The following is a 14,207-nucleotide window of genomic DNA, read 5'->3' as shown; positions in this document are numbered from 1 at the left end:
AGTTTTTGAACTGAATGTTGGCTATACTGTGCCATCGGACTTGTATAGGTGTAGTACTTCATTTTAACCATATTGCAATGTTATGAACAAGAAAGTTACATTTACCAGAATAAATATAGGTAATTGTAAAAGATACTAATTAGCAATTGAGTTGATTACTAAGTTACTAAATGCATTACTTTATAGTACTTCAGGTATTGCGGTCATGATAATATACTAAAAACATAATTCTGTAATATTTTATTTGAAGGAATTTGTATGATATTGTATAATAAAGCCAGTATAATGTAATATTTAACTAATAGCAGAACACTTTATTTTCTATCTAGATATGATACAGCACCCAGTGATTCATAAGAAACATAATGGGAAATGTCCTATTGCTAAGTAGGTGTTAAATGTTTTGTTTTCATTTAAAGTAGTGTTTGGTATTTGATTCATTAGATGAATTTAAAGTTATTTTCATAACTTGCTAAACCTGGATAAGTTTGGGAGTTGTTAAAATAGGAGCTGTTATTATACAAATGTTCTGATGGCTGAGTGACTTTGGGCCAGTCATTATCTCTCAATCCAACCCACCTCACAGGTTTGTTGTTGTGGGAAAAATAGGAAACTAGTATGTATGTTTGCCACCATGAATTATTTATAAAAATAAAGGTGGGATATAAATAAATAAATACATTGAAATTTTCTTGAGAGCACAGAGATTAAACAGTTAGGCATAATTGAAGAATCCTGTTTTGAAATTTAATTCATAATGTAGACCTGATAGTTGCAAAATAATAGCTGCCCAGGCTAGAACATACAGGTAGTCCTTGACTTACAACCACAATTGAGTCAAAATTTCTGTTAAGTGAGACATTTGTTTAGTGAGTTTTGCCCTATCTTACAGCCTTTTTTGCCACAGTTGTTACGTGAATCACTGCAATTGTTAAATTAGCAACATAGTTGTTAAGTGAATCTGGCTTCCCCATTGACTTTGCTTGTCAGAAAGTTGTATCACATGACCTTGAGACACTGCAGCTGCCATAAATCTGAGTCAGTTGCCAAACGTCTGAATTTTGAACATGTGACCACGGAGATGCTGCAATGGTCGTAAGTATGAAAAATGGCCAAGTCACTTTTTTCAGGGCCATTGTAAATTTGAGCGGTCACTAAATAAACTGTTGTCAATTGAGGACTACTTGTACTTAGCTTGTTTTCAATATAATATATTATTAAAGCTAAAAAATTCTAGTAGGATTCTTTAAAATTGAAGAAATTAATCAAATCCATCATTTCATATCAAAGTAATAATTATGTTCTATAGAAATGTAAATTTTATACCACTCTCTGCTTATGCTCTATTCCAGGAACCTTTCTGGTTTTCATAATTAATATCAAAATGCCTGGAATGTTACAGATACAGCTAAATTTTTTGAATGGACATTGGTTTTTTTGAAAGTTTTATTCTGTTTTAAAAAAACGGAGAATTTCAAGTACCAGGTATTCTGTAATTGCAGAATATAAATTTAGACTGAGAATAAATTTCATTGTAATTGCTATGAATTATACTCAGTGAATCTTTTATTGTAAGTACTATATTATTCTGTTAAATAAAAAAATAATGCTCTGGAACTATGTGGGGCAATAAAGCCAATAAATCAGACAACTGGCTATGACAGCCATATTTGACATCATCCAAAGGAGGCATAGAAACTTTTTCTCACCCAGTACATTCACTATAATACTAGTGCATAAGGAACCAAACTTCATGTTTTAGGCAAACAGAAAAACTCTGGTGACTTTATATTAATTGTATAATTTATATTGTACCATTCTCTGATAAACAAGTTGGCTAACAAAATTTCAAAGGACGTAAAGTTAAAAATGTACATTATAATCAAGACTGAGTACATCGAGGCCTAATTTATCTCTTGAAAGTAGTTTTGAAATCTCATTTTTACAAAAAAAAAATTGAACTGCTCTTTAGAGACTCTGCATCTCTGATAAGATAGACAATGACTATAGTTGTATTTCTTCAAATGGACATCTGCATATATACAATATTTCTCTTTCCCTGATATAGGCGATATCTTTTGAAAGGTATTTCCTATGCTGATATTTCAGGCCTACCCATATTGGTTAGTGAAGCAACTATTGTGAATGAATGGGATAAGAGTAGGTCTACTATAATAAAGGTCAGTTGAAGATCATTCTGAAATAATAATCTGCACAAGTCCAAAGTTAATCACCCAAAGCTCTATAGTCAAAAGATAAGCAGCAATCATTTTTCTGGAGGGAAATATACTTTAGGTCTACAATTCTTAAACTGTTTCATCCAATTACCCTCTTTCTTAGTCTCAAATAATGCTCTCATTAAAAAAAAATGGAAAAACAAGATAAAACACAAATGTCTTGGCAGCAGTAGCCATAAACTGGATGCTTTGCCCCAGGATATGCCCATTTTATTCCCAATAAGAACTACTGGTTTGGATGGTTGAAAAGTCAGCAATCTGTTTAATTATTGTTTCTTATTATTCATTTTATAACAGCACTATTAATTCCAGATGTTCTTCACTGGATGGTTTTGACATAACACATGCTGAATATAATGGTGTAGCAGACTGGAGAAGAAAAGGCTGGGCTCTGCAGCAGCATCCAGAGCATTGCACAATACTGGATCAGGTATTCTGTTTTTTTCATCTTAGAAAACCTATGCAAGAAAATGACAGGAAAACTTCATATAAAGAGGCATATTTCTGACACATTGAATTGATTGGTTTCATTTTAAATATTAGATTTTTCTAGTAGAAATTTGTCATCTCTTTAAGGTGGGAAGATAATGCAGATAACTTTCCACACTATTTAAGTTGGGTAGGTTGCAAGTTATTTCATAAGAAATAAATAAAAGGGACGTAGACTAAGTTAGAATTAAAGTAGAGGCTTTTCAATCGTTTCTTCTTTTTTGCTAGAAAATAGCAAGTTAATACATCTAAATATGTGGATCTTTTTCTGTTGTTTTCTTAACTTGGGCAGTGCTATTTCTTATCTGACACAGGGTGTCAGGAATTGTTGTTTTCATGAAAGCACTGATTACTGTTGAAGTTTTTATAACTATTTACTGTCAGACAGTGCCATATGGTTTATCTTTCTGATGTGATTAAATTTATAATTTCAAAATTGTAAGCAGGTTAAACATGTTAAATAAAACATAATCACTCTTCCGTTCTTACACATATACACTCTATGGCTGAACTGCTTATTTCATATGGTATATGAGACATATACAAACATGTTACAAACCTCAGCCTGAAAAATGACACCCAACTTTTGTTACTCAAAAATAGAAGGGTGACTTTCAAAGATTGAAAGAGGAGAGATGATATTATGTATCTTAAAAAGACACATAAAGATATTACGTGTTATTGTTTCAGATTGTATCTAAATTCTTTAGCACTGATACCAGAGAATGAAATCTTTTTCATTCATATAATACAAAGTAAAGAGGTTTGCTGTGCATGTATGACAATGCTAAGTTCTTGGAAGGCTTAAAGCTGCCTCTAAAGTAATTGCTAATTGGCAACTGTTACATATGAAGGCAACAAATGCAACTAATATCATTACATTTTTAAGTGAAATTGTACACAGATGGAAAACTTCTGATCTGTTTTTTATTTCATCTAGCATGCAGGAGAGAAAAGGAATTTACCTGTATTAAACAAAAAGAAAGGAAAACAGCAACCAGAAAAGTAGGTGTTAATTTCATTTTTAAAAGAAACTGAGTATTGTTTAAATGTTTTCCTCAAATATACCCAGTATCCCTGGAATCAATTATATTACTATCTGTTACTAAAAAGTGAATATTTATAATTCAGACAAATGTGGTTGATCTTGATTGCTAGCAATATTAGACAGATGAATGCATATTAAGAAAAAATTGATAAATGTAACTTAAAATTAAAGTTGAACGTAATAGGATATAGTAGATTTCTGAATAAACACAAGGAGGAGTTTGCTACTATTAATAGTTAATAGAAGTTTGAAGAGTTAGTATTTTTTAATTTTTAATATTCCCTGTGGACAAAGTGATATCCCATTTCAAAAATAACTAAATTGACCTTATGTATTTTTCATAATTCTGAACAACTTAGGTTTTGCAGTTTGATGAGAAATTGCCTAAAGAATTTCGTTGAGTTTGTTTGGGGCTTTGAAAGATTGGCTATTGTAGAATTAACCATTTGAAAACTCTTATTATTACCATTGATTCATATTTTGGAGTTTCTGGGCAAGTTTGCCTTTGTTAAAAAAATATTGGAGAGACATGTTCTAAACACAACCTGAATATCATGTCATTTTAGACCTTCACAACTTGATGATAGTAGATGTTTAGAATTCATGGTTCCATGAAGATAATTTTATACTTATCCTTTTGATTAATGTTTTTATCCCTGCACAGAGATAAAATAAAGAGGACTGATTCCAGACTAACCATGAGAGCCAACTATGTAAGAGTTGCAGATGCTCATCACCTGCATCCAGGAACCGCAAAAGGTACAAAACACTTTTCGAATACATTAGAGATTATTTTAATATTCTTCTTTGATTTATATAGTCGGCAATACGCTTAGCAAATATGCAGCATAATACTATTACTTGTGGAATAGTAAGGGGAGATAGCAAGACATATAGAGATGCTGTTAGTCAGAGTTTAGTTTAATTCATGTAGATTCTCTTACATTATGAGTCACCTTTGTTCAGTCTTCATATGGATTCTGCATGTTCATGCAGTCTACTTGGCATATCAGGGAATTGCTGCCCACAATCCTTTATTATAGCAGGAATGTTATTTCTTTTATTTTCTTTGTTTTTTGTTTATTTCTATTCTGCCTGTATTATTTTTATAAATAATTCAAGAGGGCAAACATACCTACTACAATGCTTCTTCCTCTTCTTATTTTCCCCACAACAATAAGTTTGAGAAGTGGTTGGGCTGAGAGAGTATGACTAGCTAAAGTCACCCATAATATCTCTATGCATGGGCTTGCTTTGAAAAGCAAGGCAAATGCCCATATTCTTTCTGACTGCTATGATAGCGGTGACTTGGAGGACTTAGAAGAGAACATTTCCTATTGAATTCTTGAGCTCTAGCATATTCACTGGAGGACTTTTCCTTTTCTTCTATTTTTCTAAGACAGCAATCCTGTCTTTTTTTAATCGGTGATTTCAATGGTTGTGTACCCATGCCATAATAGGAACAGAAGTTGCTTGAAAAATGCCATTAGTGTCAAGATGTTAATAAATAAATTGCTAATTTTGTGCGGTCATAACCTTTACTTCTGTGAATATGACCAAGAAAAACACTGTGATACATACTGGTCTGTGTGAGCCTTTGTATTTTCATTACCATCAAGAAGCTCAATTTATTATCCAGCTTATCCTCCAGTTTCTAGCCAAACCACCTATTTTCAAAAGAATAAATAGAGATTCAAATTATTATTCTAAATTCATAAACATCAGCGCCTGAAATAATAAACTGTATCAAGCCCTTATAAGAATCTTGAGAACCAAAAATATACTGCTATATGATTCTCTCAGTCAGTTCCTTTTCTTGTGAAATAAGAAAGTTGACTGGGTTTGTTTTTTTTTTACAGGATTTCTTTCTTGCTCATTAGTCTCAAAACTTCTCCTCAAAATGTATTCTCATATGCTTTCCTTGAGCCAAAATATCTTAAATATGGCTGCCATAGGTATGCCTATAATTGAGTAATGGTTGTTTCTATTGCCTGTTAGAACATAAATGCATCTGGGGGAAAAACTGTCAGACCATGCTTCCCACAGTACACATTTGATGGATTTTCAAGAAATAATGTAGCATTTTGCAGAATTGTCATTGGAAATATTTTAGCTAGCCAATAGAGGCAAGGTTTGCTTACCTGTAGTACATGTTTTTCTCATGGTCATTTGCACAGTCATGCAACTTGTCATTCTTTTCTGCTGCAACTATTTTATGTACTTGAAGAAAGCTTTGCTTCATAACTGGAAAGGAATTGTATATGAAGTTGTTATCTTTTTTTAAAATAAAGTCATGTGCAGACTTTCCTTTTAAGCGGGAGCAAAAAGTGTCTGCTTCCAGATTAGAATGTGCAATCTCTGTGGATACATACAAATCATAAGTTAAAAAGCAGGAATCTGAACTCTTACCAGAATCAGAATATATTATGGAGTTCAGAATTTATATTCAAGACCTAATTAAAGACTGCATAATATCAGCATTGATTTTTTTTTCCTGAATAAAAGGCATATATGTTACTTAAGATTGCTTTTCAATTATGGGAATTACAAAAGCCTTTTTGTATGTTGAATTTTGGTTGTCTGGGGTGAGAAAACTAAAAAAAATCTACTCGGTACATCTAGGTTTCTTTAGTAAAAAAAAAATAGGTTTTAGAATCTCACCCCCATGTATTATATATATTGTGACAATAATTTTGTGCAGTCCAATGGTTTTTACCCTTTGATATTAGATATTTTTTGTTTATTGGCTGCAATATACAGAGTTGGTGCTTGGGTAGCAAGTAAAAATGCAGAAAACCCCAAGTTAATTTGCATATTACTTAGTGGTGTTTAGCAGTAATCTTGCTGTTATGACATCTTTTCTAGATTCAAATTTAGACATTACAATTGGAAATGACACATGTGGAGAAACCTCTTCAGAGAGTTACAGTTCTCCTTCTAGTCCACGGCATGATGGAAGGGAAAGTTTTGAAAGTGAAGAAGAAAAAGACAGAGGTTGTATTTTTGTATTTAAAATAAGAACATATAGAATCACTTTAGTATGCTGCTTCTTTAATTTGGTTTTGTGTCCCCAAGTAACAGTCATCAGGAATAGACTTTAACAATTTCATTGATGAAAGTTTACAGCATACAGTTATATACAGTAAGTTATAGATGAGAATGCAAGAAACTGTATTCTATACATAGGATGAGAATTACATGTGAATTGTCCTTCCCTCTCCCTTGTCATTGTAGAATAATAGTTTTGATAAAACAAGACATATTTAGAGAAGTTCTTATAAATTGTAACAAATCTTGCAAAATGCCCAAATTTAATCTTGACTTTTATCTGTGGAACCATGTTCGTGGTGTCATCAAAACTTTTTGCTCACAGAGCATGCGGTTGCTGTTCTGTATAGCTGCATCTTTTACATCTGCTTCTTAAGTCAATCTATTTCTTCCCTTAATGTTGTTGAAAAAAGAAAAGGGGGGAAGGTAAATTTAAATTTATGCTAGAATCGTAATCTTTATGAAAAGTAGGCTGTTAGCTTTGTTAAAGATCTGCTTTATTTTTCTAAAAGTATGTAATCATTTTTAATAATTATTTTTCCAAAATATGCTTATTTTTTTTAAACCCATACATAACTAATTTGCAGCTTTCCCACTGGAAAGTTAATAAATTACAGGTGGATAAGGCTATTAATCAAGATAACTATTCCTTATAGTAACAGCATCAGAATGGCTTTCAGCACCAGCTATGGGATATGAGTGGAAATGAGGATGATGTAATTAAGTCCTGCTTATAGTCTACTACAAGGGTGTCAAACTCGCGGCGTCATATTGCCGTCATGTGACATTTCATGACATTTTTTCCCTTTGTGGTGCTGGGCTGGGCGTGGTCTGTGCATGATGGATCCGGCCTGTGGGCTGCCAGTTTGACACCCCTGGTCTACTGAGAAGCATGAGCTTTGCTGTAATGAGAACAGACGGGCTTTTAGTGTGACACAGCCTAACCATTTTTAACAGTTGTTACAGATGAAATATGTCTATTCATGATTTTCAAATTTGCAAAACCATGCTTATTACACAAAAGCTGGTTTTGTGCATGAATTAAGCCATATTTTTTGTAATTAATTGTTTCCATATATCTGTTAAGATGTTTCAAATACACAATTTTCATATAGTTGTTCTCTGCAATTGCTTTTTATAACATACTGTTTTCTTTTAAAAATAATAGTAATTTGAAATACCAGGTTAATTGGTCAGTTGTAAATGACACCTATTAGATCATGCAGTCTTTTACAACTCTGTATTTTTTATTATTATTGACTTCTAATGTTTTATTTTAATTACTATAAAAATTGTACTTTCAAAAGTAATGTTTTTGTCTAGGGAACATTGTTTTTCTAGAAATCTGAATATCCTGTTTAATGCCTTTTTCACAGACACAGACAGCAATTCTGAAGATTCTGGGAACCAAAATGTGCTGAGGTTTACTGAATATGGTGCTACGGACCTCAATAAGGCACCAACACAAATTTCAGTGACATCAAACAATAAAAATAGTGTGGAGGATCCTTTGAGTTCACAGTTTCAACACATTTCATTTATGCCTGCCCTGCACTGTGTTGTGCTCAATAGTGCACAGAAGCCTGAAACAGTAATGCCACCACCTATATCTGCTGATGGGAAAACTTTGGGAATGGTAGTTGCTAATTCCGCTCCTGTTGGATTGGGATCTTCAGTTGAATCTGAGAAACACATCGAACTTATGTCTTCCCCTTTGCCAGCCACATTTTTCCCATCTACAGTCCAGTCTGGTAGCCCTGCATTGCAGTTAGCGATACACAGAATGAAAATATCTTCCCCTCAGGCATCATCTGAAAATTGTGGAGTTAATGGACCCCAGCAACAAACTGGAAGCTTAAATATTGGATCACCAAACACTGCCTTTATTCCAGTCCACAGCCCAGGTAATTTTACAGGAACTCCTGTTCCGACAGCAGATCCAGTCTCAAAATCTGTATCGCATGTGATGGGCTTAAATCAAATGGTGCCTCATGTTGATGGAAACACAGGAGTGATCCCTCAGCCTCCAAATCTAAAAGTAGTGGTTCCTGCAACTGGGCTCTCCACAGCACTTCCACCAGCTCCTTTTACTGTACCAGTAACTCTTCATGCTACCAACGTTTTGCCTAATCAAAGTACAACAGTGCTGAATACTGTGGCATCAACACCACCATCTCCAACAACAGGTCTTTGTGTTAGTCAAGTGCAGCCCACTATTCCTCCTGCAATACCGACCCACACTCCTGGTCCTGCACCTAGTCCAAGCCCGGCTTTAACACACAGCACTGCCCAGAGCGATAGCACATCCTATATTAATGCTGTTGGGAATACTAATGCAAATGGGACACTGTTGTCCCCGCAGCAGTTGGGGTCTGGGCCTTGTGGGTCTTGCGGTCGTAGGTGTAGCTGTGGCTCCAATGGAAACCTTCAGATTAACAGTTACTTTTATCCTAATCCAATTCAAGGACAAGTCTACAGAGTTTCTCCTTTCTTCCATCTGCCCTTTTGCAATGGGAGCTACCTCAGCCAAGGACATCAGACCAATGGAACACAAATTCCTTATTTCTTCTCTCGGGGCCCATATTCAATGCATGACCCTGTAATGGGGAGCCAAATCAACTATGGTGTGCAGCAAATGGCAGGATATCGGGGGTTTTATCCTGTGTATCAAGCTTCAAATGTAGTTGCCAGTTCTAATGGATCAGGTCCCAAGAAGAATGGGAATGTGTCCTGTTATAATTGTGGTGTTACTGGGCACTATGCACAGGATTGTAAGCAGTCATCTATGGAAGCCAATCAACAAGGTAATCATAACAGCCAACACAGTTGCTTCTGAGTCTACACAGTTTTTGTTATTGGCCAAGTCATTCTCATTCTGCTATCTATGGTTTGTATGTCTGTGTATGCATGTATGACTGACTATTAACAGAGGTGGGCAGCCCGCAGTCTCCAACCACTTTGCTGAAAATTCAGCAGCAAAGACTGACAACTGCAGGCCACTTTCTGCTGTTTTATGGGTTGTTTTGATGTTTTAAGCCTTAAAATAGGCATAAGACATTAAGATAAACTGTACCCTGGAAAAAAGTGAAAAATTGTCAAGGAGGGGAAACCTGGCAAATTGTGTCTCTGCCACATGTCCCTTAGCACTGAAAATAAACAGTGTAATCCCTAGGCACAGAAAATCTAATGGGAGGAGTATAAAATCACTATATCCTTTTATGTCTTGGCTCCAAGTAACTATTTGGAATTGGTTCAGAATTACATTGCTTCAACAATAATGTATTGGAATTAATGGATAGCTAAGCACCATTTCAGTTAACCTATTCACTGATAACCGTAATGGAAAGCAAACTAAAACTTAATGCATTTGTCTAATTGCTAACAATTATGATGCCAAAATTTCATAGGTACATTCAGAGCAGTCAGGCAAAAACATCCTAGCTTTTAAAAGTAAGTCACATTTGTTATACGTTATAAGCTTATTTTTTAAAAAGAGCATATTTTTATATTAATGCATAGGTAGATTTTGTTTTCTCTTCCCTGCAAATGTGACTGACCAGAGATATTTTCAGAAAAAGAAAATTAACTTAAATGCATAGGTGTGAATTAAACCATTAAAAGCAAGGGATGTTATTAATTTTATACCTTAATTCTTTATATTTGTAATTGTAAAGTATATCCATTTTCATATTTATTATTATTTTGTTTCTGTTGATACTTGACTACTAAAGACCAATTTTGTAAGCTGATATCTGGAAGATATCGTTTCTAGAACAGTCCCCATTGCACAGTTAAGTCCATCCAAGGATTTTGAAGTTGTTATAAGTTTGTTTGGATGTCATGCTGAGTCAAGATAGCTTTCCCTTTCTGACCACATTATGTCCACCATAATGTTTGCTGCAAGTAGTTCAGGAGTTTTTGCTTGGTGGAGCACCTGAACATAGATGCAGATGAACAGATATTAATTTTCACCTTTAGTTGTGGGAATGCATAGCTTTCAAATAATAGCTGATGAAACTACCTGACTTTCATGATACATAATTAATCTTAACCATAACCCAAATGTTAAGTTAGCATGTGAAATTGACCAATCTAAAACAGAATGGGAAATTTTGAGGTCCTCTCTAAAGCTACATGGGAGGATGGGGAAAAGAAGCATCGAAGCCAGAGAACACTATATGCTAGGTTTATTCTCAAAGCTAAACCATGATTTGGTATTATGTCGGATTGTGGCCATTATGTGTTTATTTGTTTAGGAAAACTTTGAAAGATTTTCCTTTAAAAATAAACTGATTTCTACATAGGTTATATACACGTGGAATTTCTTTGGGATAATAGTATAGCATTTTTGGAAGACAGTATTCACCTTGGGTTTTTGTAGTTTTTCTCATAAATTTATAAAATGTAAGCAGTGACTTAGTAAGTTCTTTTTCCTATTCTAGGCACTTACAGATTGAGATATGCACCTCCTCCCCCACCCCCTTCTAATGATACGTTGGATTCTGCTGACTGAAACCAAGTAAACATTGCCTACATACCAAAATGAAGTTTGAGAAATCTGGGAAATTCTTTGGATTTGAGAGATTCTTTGTGTGTGTTTATGTTTTGTTGCATTTTTTTTCATTGCTTGTGAACATCTGTTGTAATAGAAAAGAAGAAAGCAATTTTACTCCTGGTCTGACTTGCATAAAGCATGTTGCTATCTCAGCCAATCATTCATTTGAATTAATTGACTTTTGCACTGAAGACTTGAGAGATGCGATGTTTACTACATTTTTTAAAAGGTCATTTAATCTCCAACTACACTGGTGAACAGCCATACGATTAAAAGGAGAAACTGGGTTGTGTTCCCAAGTCATGTTTCCCTTCCTTTCTCTTGTCTTAATGCTGCTAGTCTTCCCTCCTATCCTTGCTGAGTGTACCTGTCTCCATGGGACTGGGTAGATAATCAGCTCATTAATTCTAGTAAATCCTACATTTGTGAATTGATGGGGGTATTGCTTACTCTCCTTGAGAGAGATGACCATTTACAATATATATACGGTTCTTTAATTTGCCTGTATGCTAAAATTGGACGAGGAACATTTAAAATGATATGGTCTTTAAAATTTCTGAAATAGAAATACATTGAACAATTTCACATTGGTTTTCAGTTCTTTTTAAAACCTGTTAGGTTCAGAATAAAAAATTAAAACGAATGCCTTAGTTTATGTCTGCATTTGTAATGGATATTGGCAGCAAGTATCTTTATTAACCTTTCAACCTTGTCAGTATAAAAGACACACAAATGGGGTGTTAAATGTTTTTAACATTACTCCTCTGAAGTTACTACAGTGTTGTGTTTAGAATGTAAATGGTATAGCATTTTGGACAAAAACCTTGTATGTATTCTAAAAATCTGTTGAATATTTGTATGCTAGAAAAAGTCTACCAAATAGCGATGTCACTTTCTTATGACAATTTACCACTGTGTGATCACAATATAATGTGAAAAATTCCAATGAGTGTGAAAATTGATCATGTTAGTGTCATATTGCTAACTTTATTGCTGCTGTATTTTATTTCTCAAAGCCAACTTTTACTAAATTGCACTGAGTTTATCTGGAAGAAAACTTTTGACTGTTTAAATCAACACTGAACTACCGCCGTATATGTATATCTCCATGTACCACAATTCATTAAAATGTAGATTTTACTTTTTTAAAAAATTAGATATGCAGCAAATGAATACCAGTCAGAACATTTGATTCATTCTAATTGCTAAACAAACTTGAAGAAACTTGATTTATTACATTTATTCATAGATAGCATTTATATTTATAGCACCAATATATTTTGAAAGTAAAGAATAAAGGGGTAGAAGAGAGCTTTAATTTAAAAGAAATTAGTATAGGAAATTATTTTGATTAAAAATTGTTTGTGCTGGGTATGTTGGACCATATTTAAGTAAAATGACTGCTTCTGAGTTCAATAAAGGTGTAAAGCACCTTGAACTTGAATTCTCAATTATCTTCCAGTTTACTTTATGGAACTTATTTTGTGATTTAAAATACTGTACTGTAAATAGGAAGTATGTTGCCTTCCTCTTTATTTGTATGTTTACCATATACTTTGATATTTGAAATGTTATGTACTGGAAAGGTCACTTATATTTCTAGAACAGATTGGATTTTATGCAGCATTTTTCCTTGAATTAACAGCAATAAAAACAGAAAAAAATCGTATTTAGAAAATAATGTATTATTTATGACAGTGAGAAGTTGTGCTGATTTACTATTTCATGATTTCAAGTTGGGAGTTCATTTAGCTTGCTCCAAACATCTCTAATGTAAATAGAAGTTTCTTGAGTGTTTTAGGGATACACAGGAAGAAATAACATATTTTTCCATTGTCTCAAATTATTTCCAAAAAGGTTTGGCTCTGAATGTACAAGGAAAACAATGTTGGGTCTGATATCCCCATGTACAGGTTACCAAGGTTTGTGCGTTGTCATCCCAACAATGTTCTTTCTCTCAAATAATCTTGCTATATTGCAAGAATGTGTACCACATGACTTGTTATAATGGGTAGGTCATACAAATCTAATGTTAAAAACATTGGTTTTAGATTGTGGAAAAGATGTCTTAGAAGTACAAGTGTGCAAACAACAGTTCACCATACATCCAGTATCATGTATCACCATATCCTCTGATCTGAGGCTTTCATATGTAGTGTTTGCAATAAACGTGACCAACATTGAGCTATGGGGAGCAATAACAGCATTGACAAAAGGGTATCTACTCTTACACAGAATGCTATAACAAGCTATAAGCTTATTTTTTCTGCAGATCAAGAATTCACTGCGATCAACACAGGGATGATGTACAGTTTCTCTCTTAAATAATAATATTTTCTCCCAGAGTAGCAGTTACATTTTTCAAATTGCCTTGGATCAAAACAGCTCAAGAGTTACTTTCTCTCACAGGTCCTTTATTACAATTGGCAAAGAAATTGCTCTGAGCCTCTTGAAGTTAAACAAGCAGTTCCAAGGCAACTTATTTTTTTCCCAGAGTTTTATTTATTGTTGTGAGTTCTCAAGAAAGCAACCTTCATGCCATGGAAGAATTGCTGCATTCACTGTTACTTAATGAATTAATAACTTCTTCTTGCTGTTCTGTTTAGTAGCATGTTTTAATAATTTTACTTGGATTTTATTATGTAAACATGTAATTGACATAAAGCACTTTGCTAGCTTGCTTTTTTAAAGGTAAACTGCAAATGGAACAGAATTTCTTGAAGAGGTAGATAAACAGCTTTAACAAAACAGTAAATAAATTATTGTAGCTGACCAGAATAGTATGCAATTGTAGAGCAAGATTTATAGACTTCAAATAAGAGTACAGTTA

General features: G+C 33.8%; 1 protein-coding gene across 1 annotated transcript in view; it reads left to right on the top strand.

Annotated features, from left to right (window-relative positions):
* The window catches only part of ZCCHC2 (zinc finger CCHC-type containing 2), a 30,724-nt gene extending 17,709 nt beyond the window's left edge, over positions 1 to 13,015 (top strand). Inside the window, exons 8-14 of the mRNA XM_070940758.1 lie at positions 330 to 387; positions 2,535 to 2,667; positions 3,667 to 3,731; positions 4,439 to 4,533; positions 6,640 to 6,768; positions 8,199 to 9,626; positions 11,265 to 13,015. Coding sequence (XP_070796859.1) covers positions 330 to 387; positions 2,535 to 2,667; positions 3,667 to 3,731; positions 4,439 to 4,533; positions 6,640 to 6,768; positions 8,199 to 9,626; positions 11,265 to 11,335 — 1,979 coding nt within the window. The 3' untranslated portion in view covers positions 11,336 to 13,015. The remainder of the gene's footprint in view (positions 1 to 329; positions 388 to 2,534; positions 2,668 to 3,666; positions 3,732 to 4,438; positions 4,534 to 6,639; positions 6,769 to 8,198; positions 9,627 to 11,264) is intronic.
* Positions 13,016 to 14,207: the final 1,192 nt, after the last annotated feature.

This window comes from Pituophis catenifer, unplaced genomic scaffold, assembly GCF_029215685.1.
Source record: "Pituophis catenifer annectens isolate HBS135680 unplaced genomic scaffold, rPitCat1.0.hap2 SCAF_3, whole genome shotgun sequence".
Classification (NCBI taxonomy): domain Eukaryota; kingdom Metazoa; phylum Chordata; class Lepidosauria; order Squamata; family Colubridae; genus Pituophis; species Pituophis catenifer.
This window is presented reverse-complemented; position numbering and strand designations above follow the sequence as displayed.